The 23,100-nt window shown below is 44.3% G+C and overlaps 2 protein-coding genes across 6 annotated transcripts in view; one reads left to right on the top strand and one right to left on the bottom strand.

The window, feature by feature from the left end:
• LOC116840864 overlaps window positions 1-14,756 on the top strand; it is an 87,396-nt gene extending 72,640 nt beyond the window's left edge. For both annotated transcript variants that reach the window (XM_032808158.1, XM_032808159.1), the window contains exons 3-9: window positions 1,698-1,893; window positions 2,717-2,927; window positions 3,852-4,176; window positions 4,595-4,861; window positions 5,762-7,369; window positions 7,953-9,312; window positions 9,965-14,756. In XM_032808158.1, the coding sequence (XP_032664049.1) occupies window positions 1,698-1,893; window positions 2,717-2,927; window positions 3,852-4,176; window positions 4,595-4,861; window positions 5,762-7,369; window positions 7,953-9,312; window positions 9,965-10,324 (4,327 nt within the window). In that variant the 3' untranslated portion in view covers window positions 10,325-14,756. The remainder of the gene's footprint in view (window positions 1-1,697; window positions 1,894-2,716; window positions 2,928-3,851; window positions 4,177-4,594; window positions 4,862-5,761; window positions 7,370-7,952; window positions 9,313-9,964) is intronic.
• Window positions 14,757-14,973: 217 nt separating this feature from the next.
• The window catches only part of LOC116840868 (neo-calmodulin-like), a 99,672-nt gene continuing 91,545 nt past the window's right edge, over window positions 14,974-23,100 (bottom strand). For all 4 annotated transcript variants that reach the window (XM_032808168.1, XM_032808166.1, XM_032808165.1 and 1 more), the window contains exons 6-7: window positions 17,155-17,211; window positions 14,974-16,762 (exon numbers count right to left, since the gene is read on the bottom strand). In XM_032808168.1, the coding sequence (XP_032664059.1) occupies window positions 16,680-16,762; window positions 17,155-17,211 (140 nt within the window). In that variant the 3' untranslated portion in view covers window positions 14,974-16,679. The remainder of the gene's footprint in view (window positions 16,763-17,154; window positions 17,212-23,100) is intronic.

Below are 23,100 nucleotides of genomic sequence, written 5' to 3'. Positions count from 1 at the left end.
AAAAAAAAAAAAAAAAAAATATATATATATATATATATATATATATATATATATATATATAGAGTTGGGTCTACAAAATAACTATAATTTTAATTAGACCAAATATTTTTTTTTCTTAATGCACGAACTTACGTGTCTCTTTGCCATTTATGGATACTGTAGAAGATCCGGTAGTATTTGGTGTATAACTGCGTAGTCATTTGTCTAAAAATGTCGATTTTATTTTGATTAGAATCGATTAATTGATACATCGCAAGAAGAATATAATCAGTTCTAAAGAATCGATAAAAGTGTATAGATGAGATTATATATGAATTATTTCAGATATAACCTCACTGCTTTCATTATTTTTAAAAGATGAAATCTAATCTGTGATGAAAGAGTTCTTGGGAGAAAAGACACTCTCTATATGTCTGATAACACTCTCATTACGCGTTTCTAAAATTCACTACAAAAGAATGTAGTGAATGTTATTAGACAGTTATTATTACGCAGAGTGCCTTTCTTGTCAGGTTATAGCGTAAGATAGAAAGTGCAATCTGTTAAACGCTACTAATCCTTTGAAGCGCTGACTATAACTCCTAACTTATAGATCATAAGTTTTCTTTAAGCGCTTCAAAGCGTTTGCAGACTCTAATGGACCGTACCTATTATTAGATTAATATTAAAATAGAAATAATAGAGTATTCAGTAATTTTGACCACATTAAACGTAATTGAAGACAGCAAGCGAAACACGTAATTAGTAATATTCCACATTCCATGAGTAACAAATGGGATGATACTTGTTGTGTCGACTCATGTCACTAAATGGAAAGCACTCATGGCTACCACGTTAAGGCTCCTGACCTCTCGTCGCGGCTATCTTGATTTATAAAGTAAGTAGCGAAGATATGTATGTCAAAAATTTCTGCAAAATCTAAATAAAAAGACATATCTAAATCAATTAAACACACACACACACACACACACACACACACACACACACACACACACACACACATACACCATTAAGCTACTGCGAATACTTTCCTTTTGCTCTAACAATCAATAAATAACCGTAAAATTAATATGACATGCAACCTTTCTTTTTAATCTACATTCCTTCATTATCTTGTCATGTTAATTTCACGGATATTTATTGATTGTTAGAGCAAAAGGAAAGGGGTATTTTAAAAGTGTGCTTAGTAGATTGCAAGTGTCATTTTTTTATATATCTTTTTATTTCGACATACTTTGCAGGAATCTTCGCATTTCCTCGCTTCTAACGTCATCAATCGAGAGTTGTATGGCGAAGGACGAGGAACCTTAATATTCTCAACTGTGTTTTTTAGTCGATTGACTTACTGCTCTAATGTTTTATTAATATCAATTCCCCATAGAGAATCAATTACCGAAAGACTCGAATCAGAATCGATTTTACGCAAGAAATATAACCGACTTTCAAATAGCTGGATCAGAATCGTGGAACACAATACAGCTATGTTATTGTGAATCAACAAGTCGCACTACACTCCGTCTAAGGTGGAATTACCTAGGGAATGTCGTATGTTACTAATTCGGCACGTCAACACTTCGCGTCGCGAAGACGAAGTGGTTCACGCTAATGAACAACCACCTTCGACGGGTCTCCACCGTCTTTCGATCTTTGCTGTAAGATCTGCAGCCCCATGCATTCGCGTTTCGTTCGTGTTGCAGGCATGAAGCCAGAGACATCGTCAGACACGCGGTCGGAGCCGGCGAGCAGGATGCTGTGTTATTCACAGGTCAAGGCACCGCCGCTGCCCTTCGCACACTTTTACGACATCTCGATCTCTCGAAATCTACCGTGGTCTTTGTGGGCCCGTTCGAGCATCACGCCAACCTGAGGCCTTGGCGCGAGCTCGATGTCAAGGTAAGACAGCCGGCAGATAAATTCACGTGGAAAAGCACGAGCCGATTTGAGCGGTCAGATAAGAGCGCGGGCCGTGCTGCAGTAAAACCACGCACCGGCCGAAGTGCATCGTTAAAACGGGCGCGATGGCCGGTCACGGGAGGATGCGTGAGATCGAATAGCACGCAATAAACGCAATCTAGCTCGGAGCTTTTGGCAGCGCGCCAAAAGTTGCGGTCGAGCGGGCGTTCCACCTTTTTATCGCGGCCGAACTCGCCGCATCGCTGCCTCTTCTGTTATCTAACGCTAGCTCGCGAAACAGTGATTTGAATTTGCCGGCCGTCTCATGAACAATCGCGCGTATGATGATTCAGCGACCTTGTGAAACCTGCGGTTTTATCAAAATAAAATTAAACAAGTAATTACAAGATCGTGTTCGAGTAGTGAACATATTTTTGGTTGGATCTAAATACTTCGGTTTTCATTTGGCGTTTACTGCAATGCGCAGTTACTCGTGAAAGCGATCGATATTAGCTGGTTAATGACATCGATGTGCAAATACATGCGCGCGCGTATTAACTTATTTGCATAACGCTGAATATTGGCTGATTTTAATTTCAAACAAGTTGTCCCTAACATATTTCGCGACAACCCTGAGACATTCCGCATAAATATTTCCAAGGTGCGCGATGTAATTCTCAAAAAGCCTTCAATTCGAGACGGTCGAGACATCGTTTGCTACAACAAAAGTCGCCCGCGGATGGTGCTTATCGGTCTCACGCTGTCGTGAGCGCGCGCGCGCGAGTCCAATTATCATTGACGGAGCAATTAAATTGACTTACAGATAGTGAGAATTTCCGAGACCCGGGAGGGCTTCTTAGATCTGAACGATCTCGAACGGAGCCTTGCCAGAATGCGGAGCGAGGGCGTTGCGCAAATGATCGGATGCTTCAGCGCTGCCAGTTGCATAACGGGGGTTTTGGCAGATGACGTCGCGACGACCCTCCTGTTGCACCAATACGGCGCGCTCAGCGTGTGGGATTACACCACCGCAGGTAATGATCGTGAACGCGGACGGGCGCGATAAAGGAGAACCGGTTACGGAGAGCGCCGATACGGCGCGATTAGCCATCGCCGTCGCTGCAACGCGATCTTTGAGCTATGACGAGAAAAGAAAACAACTGGCTAATTTATTTAAGCGGGCGCAAAGAACAGATGCATCTCCAGGTATTTTGTGTCGCGCTAATTACGCCTATTGCCGTGAATATGTGACACTCGTAAATCATGCAAGCATCCTTAACTAGAATATATCTCCCGCAACGAGGACAAATTAAATATCATTATCTTTGACATAGTGTCCTTTATGTAAGCGCTCTCGCGTTACGTAACGAACGTTACACGCTGCCGGTGGTTTTCTTTCTTCATCATTTTCGGATAGAGACTTCATCACGCGCATAGAAAATTTCTTGCGATCTAATTGGGATTCAAGCAGATTTCTCAAAATAATTATGGGTTCTGGTTAGAAATTTAATGTTTCAAACATGCGATTCTAAGATGGAAAACCCAAAGTTATTCCAATACTTTTTCTAACCTTCATTTTACGTCAAAATCGAATAAAATATGTCGACTTTCCAAATAATTTCGTTACTCAGCAAAATGCTTAAAATATTTTACAAACATTTCTTGATGTTTCATTCTATTGAATACAGTAGTGATGTAAAAATGGAATTCCCTGTTTGATACCATAAAGGTATGTCGACATTACCGACCGAGAAAAAGCGCGAGTTCCCATAGTATTTCGATACTAGACAGAGAAACCATGTTTGGGACAAGAATGGGATTCCCAATTAGTGTCGTGATGGGACAACCAATTTTGGGACAAATGTGGGCATTCCAATCGGAATCTATACTGCGCCTGGGAAAATCCTGGGAAATCCCTATGCGGGCAGAGATATCACCTCTGATTGCTTTCTTTCCAGCGCCGTACATCCAGATTGACATGAACCCTCACCTGCCCGGCGTCGGCGAGACCGCCGTGCACAAGGACGCGATCATCTTCGCGGGCCACAAATTCATTGGCGGCGTGCAATCGCCCGGTATACTCGTGACCAAACGGTGGCTCCTGCGGGAGGACGTCGAGGCCGAGGACATGCGGGATTCCCACCGCTATCATCGGGATCCCGAGCTGCGGGAGGAGAGCGGGACCGGCGGCGTGGTGGAGAGCATTAGATGTGGACTGGCGGTGCAGCTGAAGGAGAACGTCACGCCGAGGGCGATCGTCGCGCGGCAGGATAAGATTTCCAGGTGAATGATCCGTGGCTGCTCTTGAGATGGAGGCGGTCGCGCACGCTGTTTCTCGATCGCGGATTACATAAGACGTCGCCCATTCCTCCCCCCGTCCAGGAAACAAATGCGATCGTTTCGAATAATTTCTCGCCGCGAATGCCTTCCTGTTTGCTAACGTGCCGGACTGAGCGCTCATAGAAAGCGGCAGTGCGGTCTCTCGGTGTTCTCTTTCTCATCACCGCAGGTTATAATTTTCCTCGAGAGAGCGAGAGAGAACTGTCTTTGCTCTGGTTCGTTTGCGAATAGGAGGTGTCGAGCGAATAAAAACTGCGTGTTGCATAAGTGAATGGAGTATTTATGAATGAACAGGATATTCGCCGGTTGATCTCCGTGGGGGATAATCGAGCGCGATATTAACGATCGTTATTTCCCGCAGGCAAGTTTTGGCCCACGTGCGCACAATTCCGGAGCTGATCTTGCTCGGCAGCTCGTCGCAGAACGTAAAGCGGCTGCCCATCTTCTCGTTCATGGTGCGCCATCCTCGTGGCACGTTCCTCCATCATAACTTCGTCTGTGCCGTCTTGAACGACGTCTTTGGCATTCAGGCGCGAGGAGGATGCGCGTGCACCGGTCGGTATGCCCACGATCTCATGGGGATTGACCGGGAACTCGCCAAGGAATACGAGAACATCCTTCTCGAAGGGTAGGTAGTCACTGTGCTTTCTTTAATCACCTCTCTTTCCTCTTCCTTCACTCTCCATTTTCTCCTCTCTCAAATGCAATCAGTTCATTCTTCATTGAAATGCTATACTCATAACTAGTGCTTCAGTCATAAATATAGCACTGCAATTAATACAATCTCGCTGGAAAGATCAGTTAATAGTAACGGTTGTTTCTATTGCTGACGCAATTTGCAAACGCAAATAGTGTCATTACACGCAAGTCGCATGGAGGCCGTTAATTTCATCGCGACGAATACAGAAAGTTGAATCTGACACAACGTGTACTACTAGATTTTGCAGAGAAATTTTACTTCTACTGGTCAAAGTCAGTGAGATATAAAATAGGGCGGTAAAATGGGAGTATTTTCACTCCCATCAGTGAATATTCACCGATTATAGGCGAAATACTTATTTTACTGAATTTTACAATCGGAAACATTTTTACTGATTCGCTTCAAGAGAGTTGATAATTTAGTCCGAATGAATACGACTCTTCATAACACGAACTCGGCAAAACGCATTGATCTTCTTGTCATAAGAGACTCAAATTGATCAGAATCACACATCAATGAGCTTTCCGTTGATCTTGCCGATGAGTTTCGATTGCTGCCTCGCGCCGCGCAAATCTCCCTCGCACGCAGCACGTGCTTGGAATTACGTGCAGATCGGCTTGCGGATCGACGAGGCAGGAAGCGCTTCTCTATTAAGCTTGTGTTCAGCGTAATTTCGCGTAATGGACACGCGCGTCGAAATAGACGTTACGTCAATACTCGAGGCGAATCGCCGTGGCGAGCGCGTGCGAGCACTTGGCGCGCGAGCTAGCCTCTCTCCTTACAAAAGTGTCGCACTTGTCACTCAGCGCGCGGTCCGTTTTATTTTAGACAACGCACGGGGGCGGAGGAGACCACCGCGGAGGGCCTCAGGCCGGGCTTCGCCAGGCTGTCCTTCCCTTATTTCATGAGCGAGGCGGAGGTGGCTTTCGTCCTGGAGGCGCTCAAAATGGTGGCCACCGAGGGTTGGAAACTGTTGCCGCAATATGTGCTGAATCCGGACACCGGTGAATGGCGGCATCACACCAACAGCGTCTTCAAGGAGCGCAAGTGGTTGGGCTCGATCAGATACACGGACGGCAGGATGAACGCCTCGGAGAGACGCGCTTCCGGCTCCGGGGTCTTTCCGCAGAACTACGGCGACTGTCTGCAGACCGCACGCAACATCTTCAACCGTGCCCGCAAAATGGCACAGCGCTACCCGCTGCAGATCGACAAGAGCTTCAACTTCGTGTGCGAACGTATGGAGGCGTTGCGCTGGTTCATGCTGCCCAGCGAGGCGCAGGATCTCCTTCTGGGTAACTCGCAGAACGTCAAGCAGGACGTGCCGTTCAACCCGTTGCTGACGTGGAACAGGTACACGGGCACGACGGTCGCGACTTGCCACGACAGTCTGGTGAATTGTCTGGCGCTCGCCAACGGCATCCGACGACTGAACAGCGATATTCCACGCACCGGTAATCTGCCGGTCTCGCCGGCTTCGCCCAGACATCGAAGTTTACCGGTGCTGAGCACCGCCAGACGCACCGCCATAATCTCGCGGTCCACAGCGGAGCCGAGTCGTCAGCCGACGACGTCGTCGTCGAGCAACAGCGAGGAGGAGAGCCAGAATCAAAATGAGCATTATATGTCCCATCGATCACCCGCCACGTGTCCGAATTCGCCGATGCCGGTGAGATTCGCGGTAGGCGAGGCTGTGACTACCTCGATGCTGAGTTCGATATCGCGCACGGTCGTCCGACCGACGAAGGAGCAGAGAGAGCTGATGGACGCGGCGAATGCCGGTCGCGCGAGATGCAATTCCCTCGGAAGCACCACCGACGGATGCAACGCGCCAGGGAATCGTGTCGGCACCACGTCCGCTTCCTCGCCGATCCCGCCGCTCCCTCTGAGTCCGCAGACTTTGACCAGTTTGGGTCTGAGCGCGACGAACGGCTCGTCGAGGCATAAACGCCTGCACTGCAGCTGCAGCAGCCAGACGGAGCTCAACTCCTTGGAATTGGACTCCGCCGCCAGTCCGAGTCATTCGATTTCTTCTTTGAACTGTCACAATCCGGCGTCACCGCCGTCGTCGTACTCGTCGACCAGCGATTACACCGAGCGACTGGTAGGCGGTGGCAGATCGTCGCCCATCTCGACGACTGCTGGTCAAAGATCCGAGGACGATCTTAGCGCGTATGTGAAGGAGGTGACGAAGGAATTAGCCACGGAGATCAAGTCGGAGATACGCGAGGTTATTTCTAAGGTCGACGACGCCCTGTCGGAGACGAATACATCGGAAAGCACGCCGCAGCATCATTCGCGAGCACACAACACGATCAATCAGACGTACGTGGAGGACAAGCAGATGAGGCACGACTCGTTCACAGCCAGCGACATCGCCGAGTACCTGATGGAATTCTCCAAGGAGATGGCGAGCGAAGTGAAATCCGAGATAAGGTATGTGCCTCGATAAGCAATCAGAATAATATTCAATGGTCTTGGAACAATATTTTTAACGAATTTTGAAATTGATAATAAGGAACGTGTCAATATCGCAAATTGCATGTATAAATATAAACCGATTATTCTCGAGTTAATGCAAAATGAATATTATGAAATCAATGTGAATGAAATTTGGCGTAATATGAAATAAAGTAAATAAACTTTTTAAATTACTTGAAGTGAAATATCACTGAAAATGAATGAGAAGTGGCAGTATTTTCGCTCGAAGCAATAGCGAAAATATTGCCACTCGAAGCGTGAACGTTTCATAAAATTGGAATGAATTCTGACTCCATATGAGCGAATGTTTCGATCGGTTGAAGTGTATATGTTCCTCTGACGATGGAATACGTCAGATTCACTCTTCACTTTCAAAATATTCACTCAATAATTCAGAGCGGAGAATTCATTCTGTAGAAGTGAAAAATAACTCGAATTCGGCTATCTTTCTACTTTTCGAGTGGAATTTTACTCCAAGAAATTTAAAGCGTATGAAGTGAACTTACACGAATCCAACCATTTGAATGTTTGTCGACAGGTGCATGGTGAACGCGGTTGACGGGCTCCACAGGTACTCACCGGACGCGTCCACGTCGGACGTCTCCTCGAATGGGTGCGGCTCGCCTGATCGTGGAAGAATCGTACTTCCTTCAGCGACGTCGCCGCGTTTCTCGAGCGCGAGAAAGAGCGGTCCGATTGAGATCACCAGTAAGGTCGGCGAGCTGTCGCAGCAAGAGAGCAAGATGTCCAGCGAGTGCTCGTCGGACGAGACAGTGATCTACGTGATGAAGCCGTCCGAGAACGACCAAGTGGTTCGTGGTCGGTCCAAGGCCGAGGACGAGGAAGTGGAGAACGACGTGGACGACTACGTGGACGACGATTCGCAGGAAGGACGCGGTGGTCTCGACATCAGCGACGCTCGCAAGGTCTTACCGAAGATCTACTCCGCCGTGAACTCGGTCAGCTCTCAAGACAGCGGCATTAACTTGTCCTTCCACGAAAGCGATAAATCGATAGACTCGTTGGACCTGAAACGCAGCAGTAGTGCAGAGTCCAACTCCACCAATAGCCACGGACGAAAACCGCGGACGACGTCGATGGTGAGTCTGTCGAGTAAGAACGGCGGCAAACAGCACGCGCGTCAGAATGACAATCTCTCGGAGGATGAGGAGTGCACAGGTGATCTGAGGGAAGAGGAGGGCGACGGTCAGGAGGACAAGTCCGAGGATGGGGATTCCAGACTCGAGTTCCCGCGGACTCAATGGCACTGTCCGCCGAAGAACATCTGGAAGCCGTCGGTGGAGGCTATGCAGGAATTCGACATGATTCGCGACAACGACAGGGTGCTAGTCTGTTTGTCGGCGAACGGCAAGGACTCGCTCTCCTTGTTGCATACTCTGCATCAGTACAGATTCTACGCTAGGTCCAAAGGGATCGACTTCGAGATCGGTGCGGCGACAGTTGATGCGAGCGGCGCCGACCCGTTGGAGCTGATGAGCTACCTGAAAGCCCTGGACGTGCCGTATTTCTACGAGGAGCAAGTGACGGACTCGAGTGGCGCCAACGCCGACAACAATCTGCTGGACGCCAGCGTCGCTAGCGGAGCGTGCAGCTTCTGCGATAGGTCGGTGAGGACGCAGCTGTACTCCTTGGCGAAACGGAACGGCTACAATCTGTTAGCGCTTGGTCAACACCTGGACGATTTTACGGAGAGTTTCCTCATCTCGGTGTTCCACGGCGGCATGCTGAAGACCATGAAGGCGCATTACTATATACGTCGCGAGGATCTCAGAGTCATCAGACCTTTCATCTACGTGCGAGAAAAATCGTTGAAGCAGTTCGCTGAGGGCAAGAAACTCAGGGTCTCGCAGGAATCACGATCGCCGCATTTGTCCGAGGTAAAGTATATATAAATATCCGCATAGAAATCTTCCAAGATTTATTTTCCTAGATGCGGCATAGATTCTGATTAGAATTCTTAAAAAGTGCGGTCAAGTACCTATAATTTTTGTTCGCAAAAAATTGGGCGGGATTTGATCACATTTTTTGTCTCAAAATTAGTTATCCCATCACGATACTAATTGGGAATCTTATTCTTGTCCCAAATATGGATCCTCTGTCTAGAATTGAAACAGAAATATTGTGGATGTTTTTCAGTCGGTAATGTCGATATACATTTATGGTATCAAACAGGGAATCCTATTTTTATATCAATTATTGTATTCAATAAAACGAAATATGAAAAAAATAATATAATTTTTCTTTGAGCCTTTTAGTGAATAATGAAATTATTTGAGAAGTCAACATGTTTTTTCAATTCTAATGTAAAATTAAGGCCAGAAGAAATATTGGCAAATCTTCAGATCTTCCCACTTAGAATTGTTTAAAACATTTGACTAGAATCTATAATTATTTTGGGATATCAGGTTGGATCCCAAGGAATTTTCTATGTGGATAAGATGTGCGAAGACGCACGTCGCGTGAGATTCGCTTGATCTACGACAAAATGAGGGTTCTCATAACAGTTCTTCTTTTCCTCGCGTACCGCAGAAGCAGAACAGAAGGAAGGAGCTGATGCTGCAGCAGGAACGCGCGTACCCCCGACTGCACTGGTCCGTCCGCACCGCTCTGCGTCCTCTGATCACCGCGCACGGGCAGGTCACCGACTTCGACTTCGGCAACGGCAGCAATCTCGCCAACAGCCCGAGCAGCACCAGCAGCAGCATAAGCAGCAGCTGCAGCAGCACCAGCGGCAGCAGCGTCGGCGGCGGTAACGGCAGCGGTGGCAGCACCGGCAGTAGCAACCAGCAGAAGCGGCATCGGAGGACCAAGACGAACTCCCTCGCGACCACCTCGTCGTCCCAGCAAACCGACGAGAACGACGAGACGGACGAGGAGCCCGTGCTCTGAGGAGGGCCCATCGCGAGATGGGATCACGATCGCCCCGTGATCTCATCCTCGCGCCTCCGTCGTAGATGCCCGACGTCGACGTTCGCCCTCGTCAGGAGGAGACGGCTACGCTTCGCGGCCACGGTCGCCGCCGCCAAAGCCAACGACCAACGATCGCGCACCGAGCACGGCAATTGAACGACGTCCGATTTCGACGGAGGGACTTTTCATCTCTCTTTCGTTTCCTACACTAGAGGGACTTTAACTTCGATGATTGAAGCACATATACACTGAATATCTGCATACAGCGCATAGTACTCACGTGGAATCGCTTGCGTTTCTGAAAGTTACTCGCGTGTGCACCTCTCGCTTGTTGCGCGACATCCTCGCGCGACTCTCGCGAGTTTTCGGAAAGACACGAGGCTGTTCTCCGACACAGAGTCGTGCAGAACGGAAGATCCGCCGCAGATCTCTCGTGGAAGACATTCTCAGCTGAAGGATCGTTTTTCCCCAAAAACGTCGGCGCGAAACCAAACGCGCGGCAGACTCCCGAGACGGTTGTTCGAGAAGTAAAGACAAGGACTATCATTGCGAGTTGATCTGGGACGGGAGTAGCCGTTCTGTGTAATTTCACCGACGTTGCGGGAGGAATAGTCGCGGATACAAAAGATACGCAGAATGCTAATCGCTGATTAAGCGACTATAAACCAAGGCAGCGTTCGGAATCACGTCTACTTTCCAAGCGATTTTCGAGGTCCATGCCTACTTTCTTCTCTTTACCTTTTCTGCTCAGCCGTCGAATCTTGTGGCTGACTGTTGCGGCGTTTGGCCTCGGGATTGTCAACTTCATAAAACCTACGGGGCTTTCCCTAATTTTTGAAAAATCCTTATTGAAACTATAGTATTCTATAGTTGTAATTACAATACAGATATGTGTTGGTAGACTACAATAGAAAAATATAATATCAAATATAAATAACACGCGTAACGAGAGCTTTTCACAAAATTGGGGAGACTCCAATAGGTTTAATAAAGTCGACGGCTCTAAGACTGAACGCAGAGACCGTCAATCGCGCGGCTGACAGGCGAGCAGGAGAGGAAAGAGGAAGAGAGTAAATCTAGATCTCGAAAATCACCTCGGAAAAGTGGACATAATGCCGAGGACTGATCTAAGGACAATGTAAGCATAAGTTTTTCGTGTTTACGACGAGGTAAGAACGCTTTCTTGCGGACAGTCGGGCGTATCGGCAGCTGTGACTCGGCGATTGTGACTGCTGCACGCCGCAGCGATACGACACAATGCTCTGATCGATGGACGAGCCGCACAACGGCACATCCTGAGCTGCATTGTCACGTCGATCGCGCGTCGTGGCCGGCGCGACGGCGCGCGTGTATGATTAAGGGTCGCGATAACGCTTCAGAGACGCGATAAGCGATAGCTGCTTAATACCGAAACCAGATTATGTGTTATGTATACTGTGCAAAAGAGAAGAAGAGTCATGCGGTGCGGGGAGACACGAGCGGAGAATCGCGACCAGGTCAAAGCCTCGACCGCTCTGCAGACGAGAGATCGAGCCGCGGCGGCACGTATACCTTTTTTACGCATATATACATATTTTTTATTTGATAACTCTAACGATTAAGGTCGTTGAATCGCGACCGTCAAAGACGCAAATTTTCTAAGCGATCAGCCGCAGCTCGATACGAGTCCCTTTCTAGCGGTGTCCCCGACGATGGTCCCCTGGCTGCCTCCCCACCGACGATTGGACTTGACGACGGGCTCATTTCCTTGCGGTCAGGGAAATGCATCCTTTGGATAGTCCGTCGGGAAAAGGCGCCGAGGAATCACCAGCCTCGGTGAATTGACGCCACATCGTCACGTTATTCAATTAAGACTCCTGTGCCCTTGCCGCGATCTATCCTGATTAATGACGTCGGAAGCGAAAAAACCCAAAATGCCTTGCAAAGTACGTCAAAATAAAAGGTTATGTCCATAAAACGATACTTGTGATCGATTGAGTATATTTATCAAGTATTTTGATAACTTCCCTCTTACTCTAACAATCAATAAATAGCCGTATAATTAACATGATGAGAAAAGGTAGACCAGTAAGTCGAGATTGTATATCACGTTAATTTCACGGTTATTTATCGATTGTGAGAGCAAAAGGAAAAGAATGTTTTATAAATGTGACTCATCCAAGATTCCAAAACCGATTCCAAGGGTCACTTTATGGATATATCCTTTTATTTCAGCGTATTGCGCAAGAATTTTGGGCGTGCATTTTCTCGCTTCTGACGTCATCAATCGACAGTTACGTGACGAGGGACCAGGAGCTTTAACAAGAACGCATCTAATGCGAAACTCGATCGACCGTTTTGTCTCGATGACACGAAGGGACCACCGAGGGTCGGAGGTTTTGACAATCATTGCACCCGCCTGCATGAACTTCGACCTCAAGAGAAGCACTCGCGCACGCACACGACGCGTAAGGAGTCAAAGCATACTGGATACATACGCTTCTCGCGAATAAAGCGCGCATCGAGGCATCGGAAACTGCCTAAGCATTTCCAAACAACGCGAGAATTTATCGGAAGACATCCCGGAGAAAAAAGGAGAAAGAAAAGAATGACTAAAGCCTGATCTACAATATGCTCTTTGCTTTCTGCTTTTTTTTCTCTTTCTGATTTAGACCTTAAAGTCTAATTCGCAACGTGCTCTTTGCTTCCTGTTTCTTTTTCTTCGTCTCTTTCTGAATTACGTCATATGCCTTAATCCAGAGAAAGATAGAGAACAAGAAGCAGAAAATAAAGAACACATTGTGGATCAAGTTTTAATCTTTAGACAGAAAAAATAGAGAACAAGAATCAGGAAGCAAAGAGCAAGAGATCGGGCTTAAACGCCGCCCGAGGAATCGCAATGTCTCGTTTTCCGGCTTATCGTTGCGATAAATACGAGAGAAGCTCGCGTCATTAAAGCTCGATATGTGTAAAGCTTCATTAAGAGGGTCAAGTTCTTTGTATATATCGAAAAAATGTTTCGACGATGGTCTTCGATGCGCGCTTTAGACTGCAAAACGAAGGCTCCTTTCTCTCGACTGGTGTCGCTGCTAATGCGACAGCGCGCAAGAAAACCGCGCTCTCCTTTCGCCACGACGTTGTTTATCCGCGCCGCGATCAATAAATTAATAAATTAAGTCTCGATGCAAGAAAATAATGGCGACCGAGTGATGGACGAGTCGTCGATAAGAGGGCCGGGTCGCATCGGCGGTTTACTTAATCGCGTAATAACGTGATAGATCGCGTCGCGCGACACGAAGTAGGTCGGTAGAGAACGCATCGGTCGGATGACGCGCTGAGTCCTCGCCGGGGAACTAAATTTTGCATCCACTTCCAAGGATGTACTGAATTTACCCCGCCGACGTATTGACGACGGCGTATCGGACCTGAGCCCGATTGCATCGATACTCCGAGTTGACGCTGCTCTCAAGTGAAGGATTCCTCTTCTGAACCGATCCTCTTCTAAATCGCAGCTCCGTCCCCGTCTCCATGACGAGAGCGAGGGCAAATTAGATCGATCACCTCGTTAATCGGTATCGATGCAACGCGGGGCTTCGCTCGCGTAATGGAACGTGTAATGCTGCATACACAGAAGGAGAGAGAGAGAGACAGCATTTCTGTGAGGATTATGTCGTAAGAAGCGACGAGACGCGTCGGGGAGATAACGGATAATAGACGTCTATACTATACGGAGAGACAACGCGGACAATTGGACCACGTGGACGCCAGTCGAGGGGACGAGCCGGATGGCATGAGGTAACTTAAGAGAGGACGTTCCAAACAAACCAAAAGTCGAGGATTTTTGCGTAATTGGACGTCCGAGAAAAATAAAAGAAAACGAAAAAAGATGTGAGCCCAGACACGGGCATCGCTATGTCGATTACGACGATACTTAATAGCAGTGGTCTTATGTTGTTCATCTTTTCTCTCATGTTCGGCTGTTGTACGCTCGCTAATCGTGTTAGGATTAAGTAAGTTAAGACTTGTACGTAGATCGCATGTGGAAACAAAAAAAAAAGAAGAAGAAAACAAACAAACAAACAACGTACGCAACGTAAACGATGATCTTATGATAAGGATACGCACGTGTGTCGTTCGTGTCGTACTGATTTTTTAAAAAGTGTTCGTTCGTTCATTCGTTCGTTCGCTCGTCCGTTCGTTCGTTCGTTCGTTCGTTCGTTCGTTCATCGTTAATCGAGCGCGTGAAAAGCTGGAATTAACCAACCAAATGATAAGCGAGGAGGAAGTCTTGATCTATACGAATCTTTGCGCGAGAATAGATATTATCATATTTTCCGAGAGTTACGAAAGGGACATTGTTACTGTAAAGATATGTAAGTTTATTTATCGCTAATAAAAATGAACGTTTAAGAAAAAAAAAGGAAGAAATACACGAGAGTGTCGTGCCTTTATACCCGTAGAACATTGAAGTCGACGTGTTCGACGTCACGAATATCAAAAGCTCGCGGCAACTCCATCTCACCTCATTCTCTGTTACGAGAATTATTGCGTACTTCTCGACGGGCGGCTTGCTTGACAGAGCGGATATTATTTCAGGAGGAGAGAATCGTGAGAGTGTGAGAAAGAGAGGGATTGAGCGCGTGGCGGGGTGTTTTTTAGCGATTTATTAAATCCTTTAAAATATTTGAAACAGCGTGCGGCTTTTGTTATTGGCGTAACAGTGATATAGTCGTTTAAGGTACGTAATACGAGGCCCGAGGAGAGCAAAGCGAGCGAAGATCGACGTAGGATTTCGCACTCGCTCGCCGGATGAGACTTTTCGGGCGAGACCGTGCCGAGAGGGGTCCGTTAATTCAATGACTACGCGGAAAAAAAATCCATATAGTCGGCCCACACATAAATCCGGTCGTGCCAGCTGGATTCAATGCTGCATCTGACCGTCACGATCAGATTTGTGTGTGAGCCAGCCGTTTTCTTCCGTGTACGTCTAGCAAGAATACGGATCACACGTGTAAGTCGAAGCGAGCGACCGACGATCTTCCGGTCGGTTTTCCTTTTATTTGCATCTTCCCCCGCTCGGCGATCGCGCCGTCGCGACGCACGCATCGGCACGATCCGTTCGTGTGTATGTTGCGGTGCGTTTCTGCTTTCGTTCTCTTAAGATTGCTTCCTGTCCTTCTTCTTGCTCCTCCTTTTCTTTTCGGATAGAGTATTAACGTTCTAGTGCGTTAGACGAGAGTAAAATCGAGAAAAAGTCCACATACTTACGAGACGGAATTCATTACGATCTAATCGATCTTACATCTTAAAGTCGCCCGTGCGGCGTCGAGAGAGAGAGACTCGCTGAAATAGGTAGTCAGCCGGGCGAGATAACCTCTGGTGTCACGTGTAAGCGATAGGATCGAAAATACGTGCGAAATGAATAATTTATCTCAACTAGATTAACATCTCTCGCGCTCGCCTTAACGCTCAGCTTCGGAATTCGCGCAGGAGATATTATATCGCATCGCGCGTCGACCCGCTACGGAGCGCTTCCTCCGAGAGTAAAACTGCGAGAGCCACCATGGCCGACCGCTGATGATTTATCCGCCGCGAGTTCCCGCGCTGCCAGAAGCGCTTATCGCTCCCGTTGTCCGGCGCGGCGAGATTTCACGGACCCCGGTTTTACCGACCGCCCTCCCCCACGTAATTATCCGCGGCGCTTATCAGCGACTCGTGAAAAGCGTGCCAGGAGAAACGCTTCTGGCCTTTTTCGTCCCGCGCTCTCATAGACACGCTCGCGTCGCGTTGCATTTGGATATTCACGTTTGACTTCTCGTTTTAGGAGCAACCTTCTCTCACCCGTCCCTCACACGACAAACCCTGCTGTTTGAATTCGCGGGCTCGCAATTTTCAGTGTTGCACTGCGCGTTCTTCTCAGCGGCGGCTCGGTGACGGTCGGTCACGTCTCCGCATGCCACATCGATCCGGGACTAACTTATCGAGAGTCCTCTGACCGGGACGACTCCTCGGTTCGTTTAGCGTACATCAAGAATGCAAATTCGTGCTGCACTCGCGACCATCCGCGAGGGAGTAATGTGTAGCTCGGTGCAGATTTTTGCAGTTTATCTATTCACGATACGCTTAGCAGGACGTTCCAGCGTTGAGAAATCGACTCGAGAAATTTGAGAAGAGCGAGAGCTAATGAAACGCAGACGAGTTCTCGGAGTTTAAAGAGGCCTCGTCTTGTTTGCCAGGCGCGATCGCGCGCGATTCGAATTGCAAACGCGAGAGGAAGAATATTTCGCGAAAACGCGATCGCACGTCGTCTTGTATCAGGCTTATCTAACAAAGAGATGAGAGAATAGACGTGATCTTAGAACAGCGGAGATTGCAGATCCTCTTCGTCATCCTCTTCGTCCTCGTCGATCCCCGGCTCGCCGAGAGCATGAACGAATTCTGAAACAAAGAGAAATCAAGTGGCATCGAACAGAGGGCGATTTCTTTTTCAATAATTCTTCACCGTCTTCTAACTGGTTAACGAAAATTGAACTACTCGGATATTGATGTACCGCATTTCCACAAGAGGGGAAAAAAAGAAGCGAGAAGAAATGGATGAAATTCTCGAGGTCTAGGTTTTCACAATTTCCACCTCTCCATCTTTTCGTCGAGAATTACATTCCCTTACTCTTTCGAATATGGCTCCATCGAGAATGATTCATCGTAAGAATGGATCACGCTCCAGAGGGTAAAAACTGAAATCTCCTTTTTACTGCTGCTTGCATTCCGCACTTGTCCGATTTTTACGAGACCGTGCTTGCGGTTTGTACAAGAAACAGAAGGAGCCTTACCGTAGAAATCAATCCGGCCGTCCCCGTCCACGTCCACTTCCTTAATCATATCCTCGACTGAAAGCAAAACGAGAACGGTTTATACCGAAGATTGTTTCCTTATTCCGCAATTATTTTAAATCGCTAGACGATACATAGTCACGCGAAAGATAATCGAGTGTCTGAGCTAATCTTATCCGAAGGCACTCGCGATAATATATTGAACCTTCGCTGAACCTTTATGGATACCCAAGTCGAAATTTTGATTTTACTTTCGACTTCAATATTTCATTTAATTTCTACTTTGACACTTTAGGTATCACTATCAATTTCTTTTGATTCTATTTAATCTGCTAATTTTGCCAAGAAGTCCTCTTTTAGAACCTACAAGAGGCATTTTGTGCGTTTTTCGCCGTTTGAAGGCGCTAAGTACGCGGACAAATAATTAGTATCCACTTAAAACTATTCAAATTAACAATCATTGTTTCATATACAAGCAACGATATATAATTTTGTTTGAGGAATTTTAAAGTCTTGAATTTCAATGTTATAATTTTACTTGGATATTAGAATAATCTCATGATAAATGCTCTCTCTTAAAATGAATCAGTAAATTTGTTTTTAATTGAATCAATAAAAGAAGTATTTCAATGTATATTTATTGATTTTTAGTGAAACACTCCCATTTTATTCTTCCACTTTAAATCCTACTGATTTTGATTAATGGAGGCAAGATTTCATTGTAAAACCTGTAGTACGCCAATTCGTTGTACTAAATCCAACTTTCTGCATTTGCAGCAATAGAGTTAACAGTTTCCATGAAGATTCCCACGTTGAAATTTTAATCTTATTTTCAGCCTCACTATTCCATTTAACATCTACTTTGATATTCTGAAGCCTATAATATAATCTATTTTAACACTAAAGAAAGTGAAAAAGAAAATTTCGGGCATCATTGGAGTCAAAGTAGGAATAAATTGTATCATTAAAATTAAACCTACTTTGCTAACTTAGCTCCTACTGTAATTCAAAATTTCACATAAGACTAAAATTTCGACTCGGGTTAACATGTCAAAAATAAAGATATTTTCCAATCAAGAATGTTCTTTCTTCGTGGTCCTCTGTAGGACTTCAGTTGCCATGTGTATTAAATATACACATTGACCTTTCAGACTACACAGATATTACGAAGTTCAGGAGGGTTGAAAGTAGAGCTAATATTTCGACTCGAATGCCCGTGTCATCGACGATCCCAGCTGCACGGTTACATTAGAAAGGAAGACACGACGTAAAACAAGCAGGAGATCCCATCTGGGGCACGATTAAAAAGTGCGCGCACTGAATCTGATGCGAATTTATAATGGAGAGATTATTCCCGCCACGGAAAACGCAGTTATATGCCCCGCCGCAGTAATTCAATAAATATATATCTTTGCCACACGCGCGCGTTCCGCGGCGAGATTAATTCGTATCACGCGTCTCGTCGGGAGAGAACGATGCAGGCGACTCTACAACAAATTGCACGATCGCATCATGCACTTTAAAGATATTGCCGATATAACCGCATTATTTCCACTCAGAATTTATCGCCGCCGAAAGGAATGAAGACGACGCGTACCGGCGTCGTAGCAGTCGGCATTAACGGCCCGTCGCGGCACAACGCTGGCATCCGAGGACTTCCCACGAGATGCCTTCTCGAAATTTCCAAAATTAATCACTACTCTAATACAGAAATTTCATCCTTTCCATTTCCTTTCCTTTCCATTGAGTTCTGCTCTTTCCGTCGACGGCTCGCAATGTATCGTTTACGCGAGAGAGGCGCAATGTAATTATTTAACAGGTGATTTAACGCGTAACATAACACACGTTTACAACGTGTAGCAACAGTAACGTAATTCGCAAATTGCAGTTCCACCAATTCCACCGATTTTTCGGTGAATTTCGCGCGATTTAGCTTAAATAGATTGCGGCCAATCAAGAAACTCGCGCCGATCGTTTTTGGTTGATTATCGTCGATTATGGTCGGTTTTGTGAGATTATCAAATCGAACTGTTGGATAATATAAATAGAATTCACTAGAATGGTGAACGCGTCTCGTGCACCCACGAAAGTATACACTGCATTTAAGTAAATCTTACGTGTTTCAAGTATTTCGTAAATTTACATATATGCGCAAATCTACACAAAGAGAATATTATAACTCTTTTTTATATAAATTCTTTTCAATTTTACTGTTTTTATTAGGGGAATAGACTACTAGTAATAGACTACCAGGAATAGACTACTAGTAGGACAGATGGCGCGTGTAAGTGTGTGAACGCTTGATTAACGTGGCGCGTAAGTTTGGAAATATTTTATTATATTGTCTTGTATGGAGGGCCAGATAGCGAAGAAATTATGTAGGAATGAATGCATAAATAGTATGTAAGTAAAAGCTTCATTAAGAAAGAAAACAGGATTCAGAGCGAAAGAAGCATACATAATAGAGGTTATGACGTCATAAGCAACGACTAATTAGGATAGTATAGGTAATGCAGGTAAGCTTAAATTAGTGTGGTAATGTAGAGGAAATGTATGAAACATAGTAATAAAAAAGACGGAAGAGAGTATACAAGAGACCGAGAAAGAGAAGGATATAAGAAATGAAGATAAAAGATTTGGTCATCGGTCATTGGATAAGGAAGCAAAATAAAGGAATATATAAAAAAGGAATGACAAGGACTGGTGGCACAGGTGCTGTAAGTAAGGAAAATAAAGTGCAACGAATGAGAAAAAGGTTATAGAATATGGAAAATTCCTTCTTTGGCGATGTAGCTGAAGGAAAATATACTGATACTAATACTGATAATAATTCAATGATAAACTGTCAGTAAAGTCTATCTCTCTGAGAAACTTAGTAAACTTAGCTAAAACATAATAGATTTCATTGGAAACATAGCAAGTATTTTAAGAGCACATTTCAATTCCTAAAATATAAGTAACATATATGAAATAAAAGAATGATGAATTATTATAGAATACCGGAATATACTATATTCCTCGGTTAAAATACTGTAGTAACTTTTGCTATAAAATTCTATCGATGTATTATCAATTCATCAACAACATTGAATGTATTCCAAATATATTCCGTGTCTTAGTAAGTTTAGCATTTCAGTTAAGAATACTAAATTAAAGTAATTCGATTTGCTTATTACATAAAGTCAAGCCAATTCAATAAAGTTTTATGGTATTCTCATACAAAGAATAAATTCTTCTTTTGAATACGTGTAATGAGCTTTTCTTAAAGTTGTGATAAATATATTTGACGACTATTATCAAGAAAATATGTTTTTATTGTAGATAATCATCACTTAAAAGAAGAAAAGTAGGTTAAGTAATCGTTTTTCTTAGCAGTGGAATAACATTCTCCTCTGTGTACTCTCCCTCTCTTTCTCTTTGCCGAGATTACTCGGCATAAAAATTGCTCGTCTCTCTTATTTTCGACTTTATCACCGCGTTGAAGTGTAATCAATCGTCAAACGTGTCATGATCGCCACAGCAGTTTAATTTCGTGACAATAACGTTCCTCGCGGCTCGATAATAACGAAGTCGTCGTTTTAAATTAATCGCGACGTAGAGATCGCCCTTCTTGTCGTTCTCTCCTCGTTTTTCGCTCGTTTCGTTTTTATGATGGAGCAATTATCTGAACGTAATTACCGTGGCGCGAAGACAAACTGCATTTCTTTACAGAGTCAATTATTTTTTAAGATGTCTGCCTTACATTTGCTTCTTTACGAGCGTTTTATCGCATCGGAGGAACCGCGCGATAAAGTAATTGAGATCCTCCTGGAAACTTTACGCTCGTGTGCGTGAACGTAAGTGAACTTGTTCGCGCTTAGAGAGTAAGGTAAAAGCGATCAGTGCTCGGACATGTACCTAATTCTGGACATTCTGATTTTGTTTTCCAAACACGAATATAGCATAGGATATATGTATTTTATGCTGAAAGTTTAAATATTCGTATCTGAAGACTAAAACAATAAGAATATGCAGGGTTAAGTACTTTTACTTTACTACTCCTGCACTGAGAGAAAAATATAGTTGCTTTTGGCGTCAACTATACGCTTTTGTGATTTTAACCACAAAAATAATTAGAAGAACCATTATTTTAGTAAGTGTTATTAGAAAGATTCTTCTAATTATTTTTCTGGTTAAAATCACAAAAAAAGTATAGTTAACGTCAAAAGCAACTATATTTTTCTCTCAGTGTGAACGCGACTGGTATATCTTGAGTCGGATCGAAGTGTCGTCGATTCTTCAAACGCTAAGTGGAAAGGCACGATGTCGCGGACATTTGCAACGCGAGATAAGACGTGTCAGTCAAACACGGAGATACATCGCGAGTTACAAATTTGCGTGGCGACGTCCAATTAACACGACCGTCGCGCATTGTGATTAATGCTCGATGTCTGAGAGAGAACGTGTCACTGTTCGCAACTTGTGTCGTGGACTTGTGTTAATGTGTACATATCAACGGCGTGTTTCAGGGAGAATCCTACGATGCTATACGCGATGATAGTTACGCAATAACAATGCGTGACATGAGTGCACGAGAACGTCGAAAGAGTAAAACACTGACCGTTGATTTACGTTTACGCAACAGCCGTAAATGATGTTCTTGAAAAATTCTCGTCTTTTGTAAAATTCAGTATGACGTTCTACTTTATCGCGGATATTTCCAATTATTTATAGAATGCCTAACGTAACTCGTACATCCGCTCATGTGCAGGTAAAACTCGTCAAATTGAACGTCCTCTACCATTTTGCAATAGATCGGCATTCTGCACTGAGAGAAATTACCCGATAAAAAATTAACAAACGTCCACACTGAGAGAAAAGACTGGTAACTATAACAAACTGCATTTAGTTACAGAAATTCATTGAATCCTTAGTAACTAATACTAAATATGATAATAATTACCAAATATTTAATAGATCGGGAGTATGACGTAATTGCATTCACAGTAACATCAATTAAATAATTTAGTAATAGTTACTTAATGTTAAATATTTAATATGAAATATATTATAGTTATGAACAGATATTTGATAATTGTTATGAAATCGTTATATCTCATATAATAAAAAATTCAGTAGGTACGAGTTCTATTTTGTTACCAGTATAAGTATGTTTTGTTGCAGCACAACGAAAAATTCATTCATTTGCAGCTATTACATCGTTTCAATATCTATTATTACAGATAGTTGGTTGAACCTATCAAAAATTTTGTAACTATTACAAAATCGCTTATTTTGCTCAACTATTCAATAAGTTTTATTTACCAAATATATTCTGGAAGCAAATAAATTTTACTTCTGTCAAATAAATAATTTATTTTACAGAACTAAATTAATTAATAAGTATTGCCATAGCTTTGGCCCGCTATATTTACGTCTATCATTTAGTAATAGTAACCAAATTTTGATAATATTTACTAAATTTTTCTCTCAGTGCACGTTATTATACGTGTACACGTATGATATTTCCGATCAAATTCCGATCAATTTTTATCCGATTAAATTTTATCGAGTCATGGCATTTTATCAGAGAAATCGATCAAAAACTTATGAATCGATATTTCTGATCGGATGGATCAGATATGAAAGTTCGTCGATATTTTTATTGGAAATATCCATTTGTTAATTTTTTATTGGGTAATTTCTCTCAGTGTACAGTAATTCATTATCTTTTCATTCCATATGTGCTACTTATATTTCAAGAATTGAAATATGCTATCAAAACATTTATTATGTTCTGTAACAAAATTGATTATGTTTCTTAGTAAGATAGTCCTGAGAATTACTGAAGACATAGTCAAATGGAATAGAATTTATATAAAAAAGGAAGATTATAATATTCTCTCCGTGTGGAGGAGGTTTTGTGTTCAGTTTAACGAGTTGTATCAATTGCGCCAAATACTCTAT

This window comes from Odontomachus brunneus, unplaced genomic scaffold (genome assembly GCF_010583005.1).
Source record: "Odontomachus brunneus isolate Ranch 3 - 2012 unplaced genomic scaffold, Obru_v1 Obru_scaffold_012, whole genome shotgun sequence".
In the NCBI taxonomy this organism is placed as follows: domain Eukaryota; kingdom Metazoa; phylum Arthropoda; class Insecta; order Hymenoptera; family Formicidae; genus Odontomachus; species Odontomachus brunneus.
This window is presented reverse-complemented; position numbering and strand designations above follow the sequence as displayed.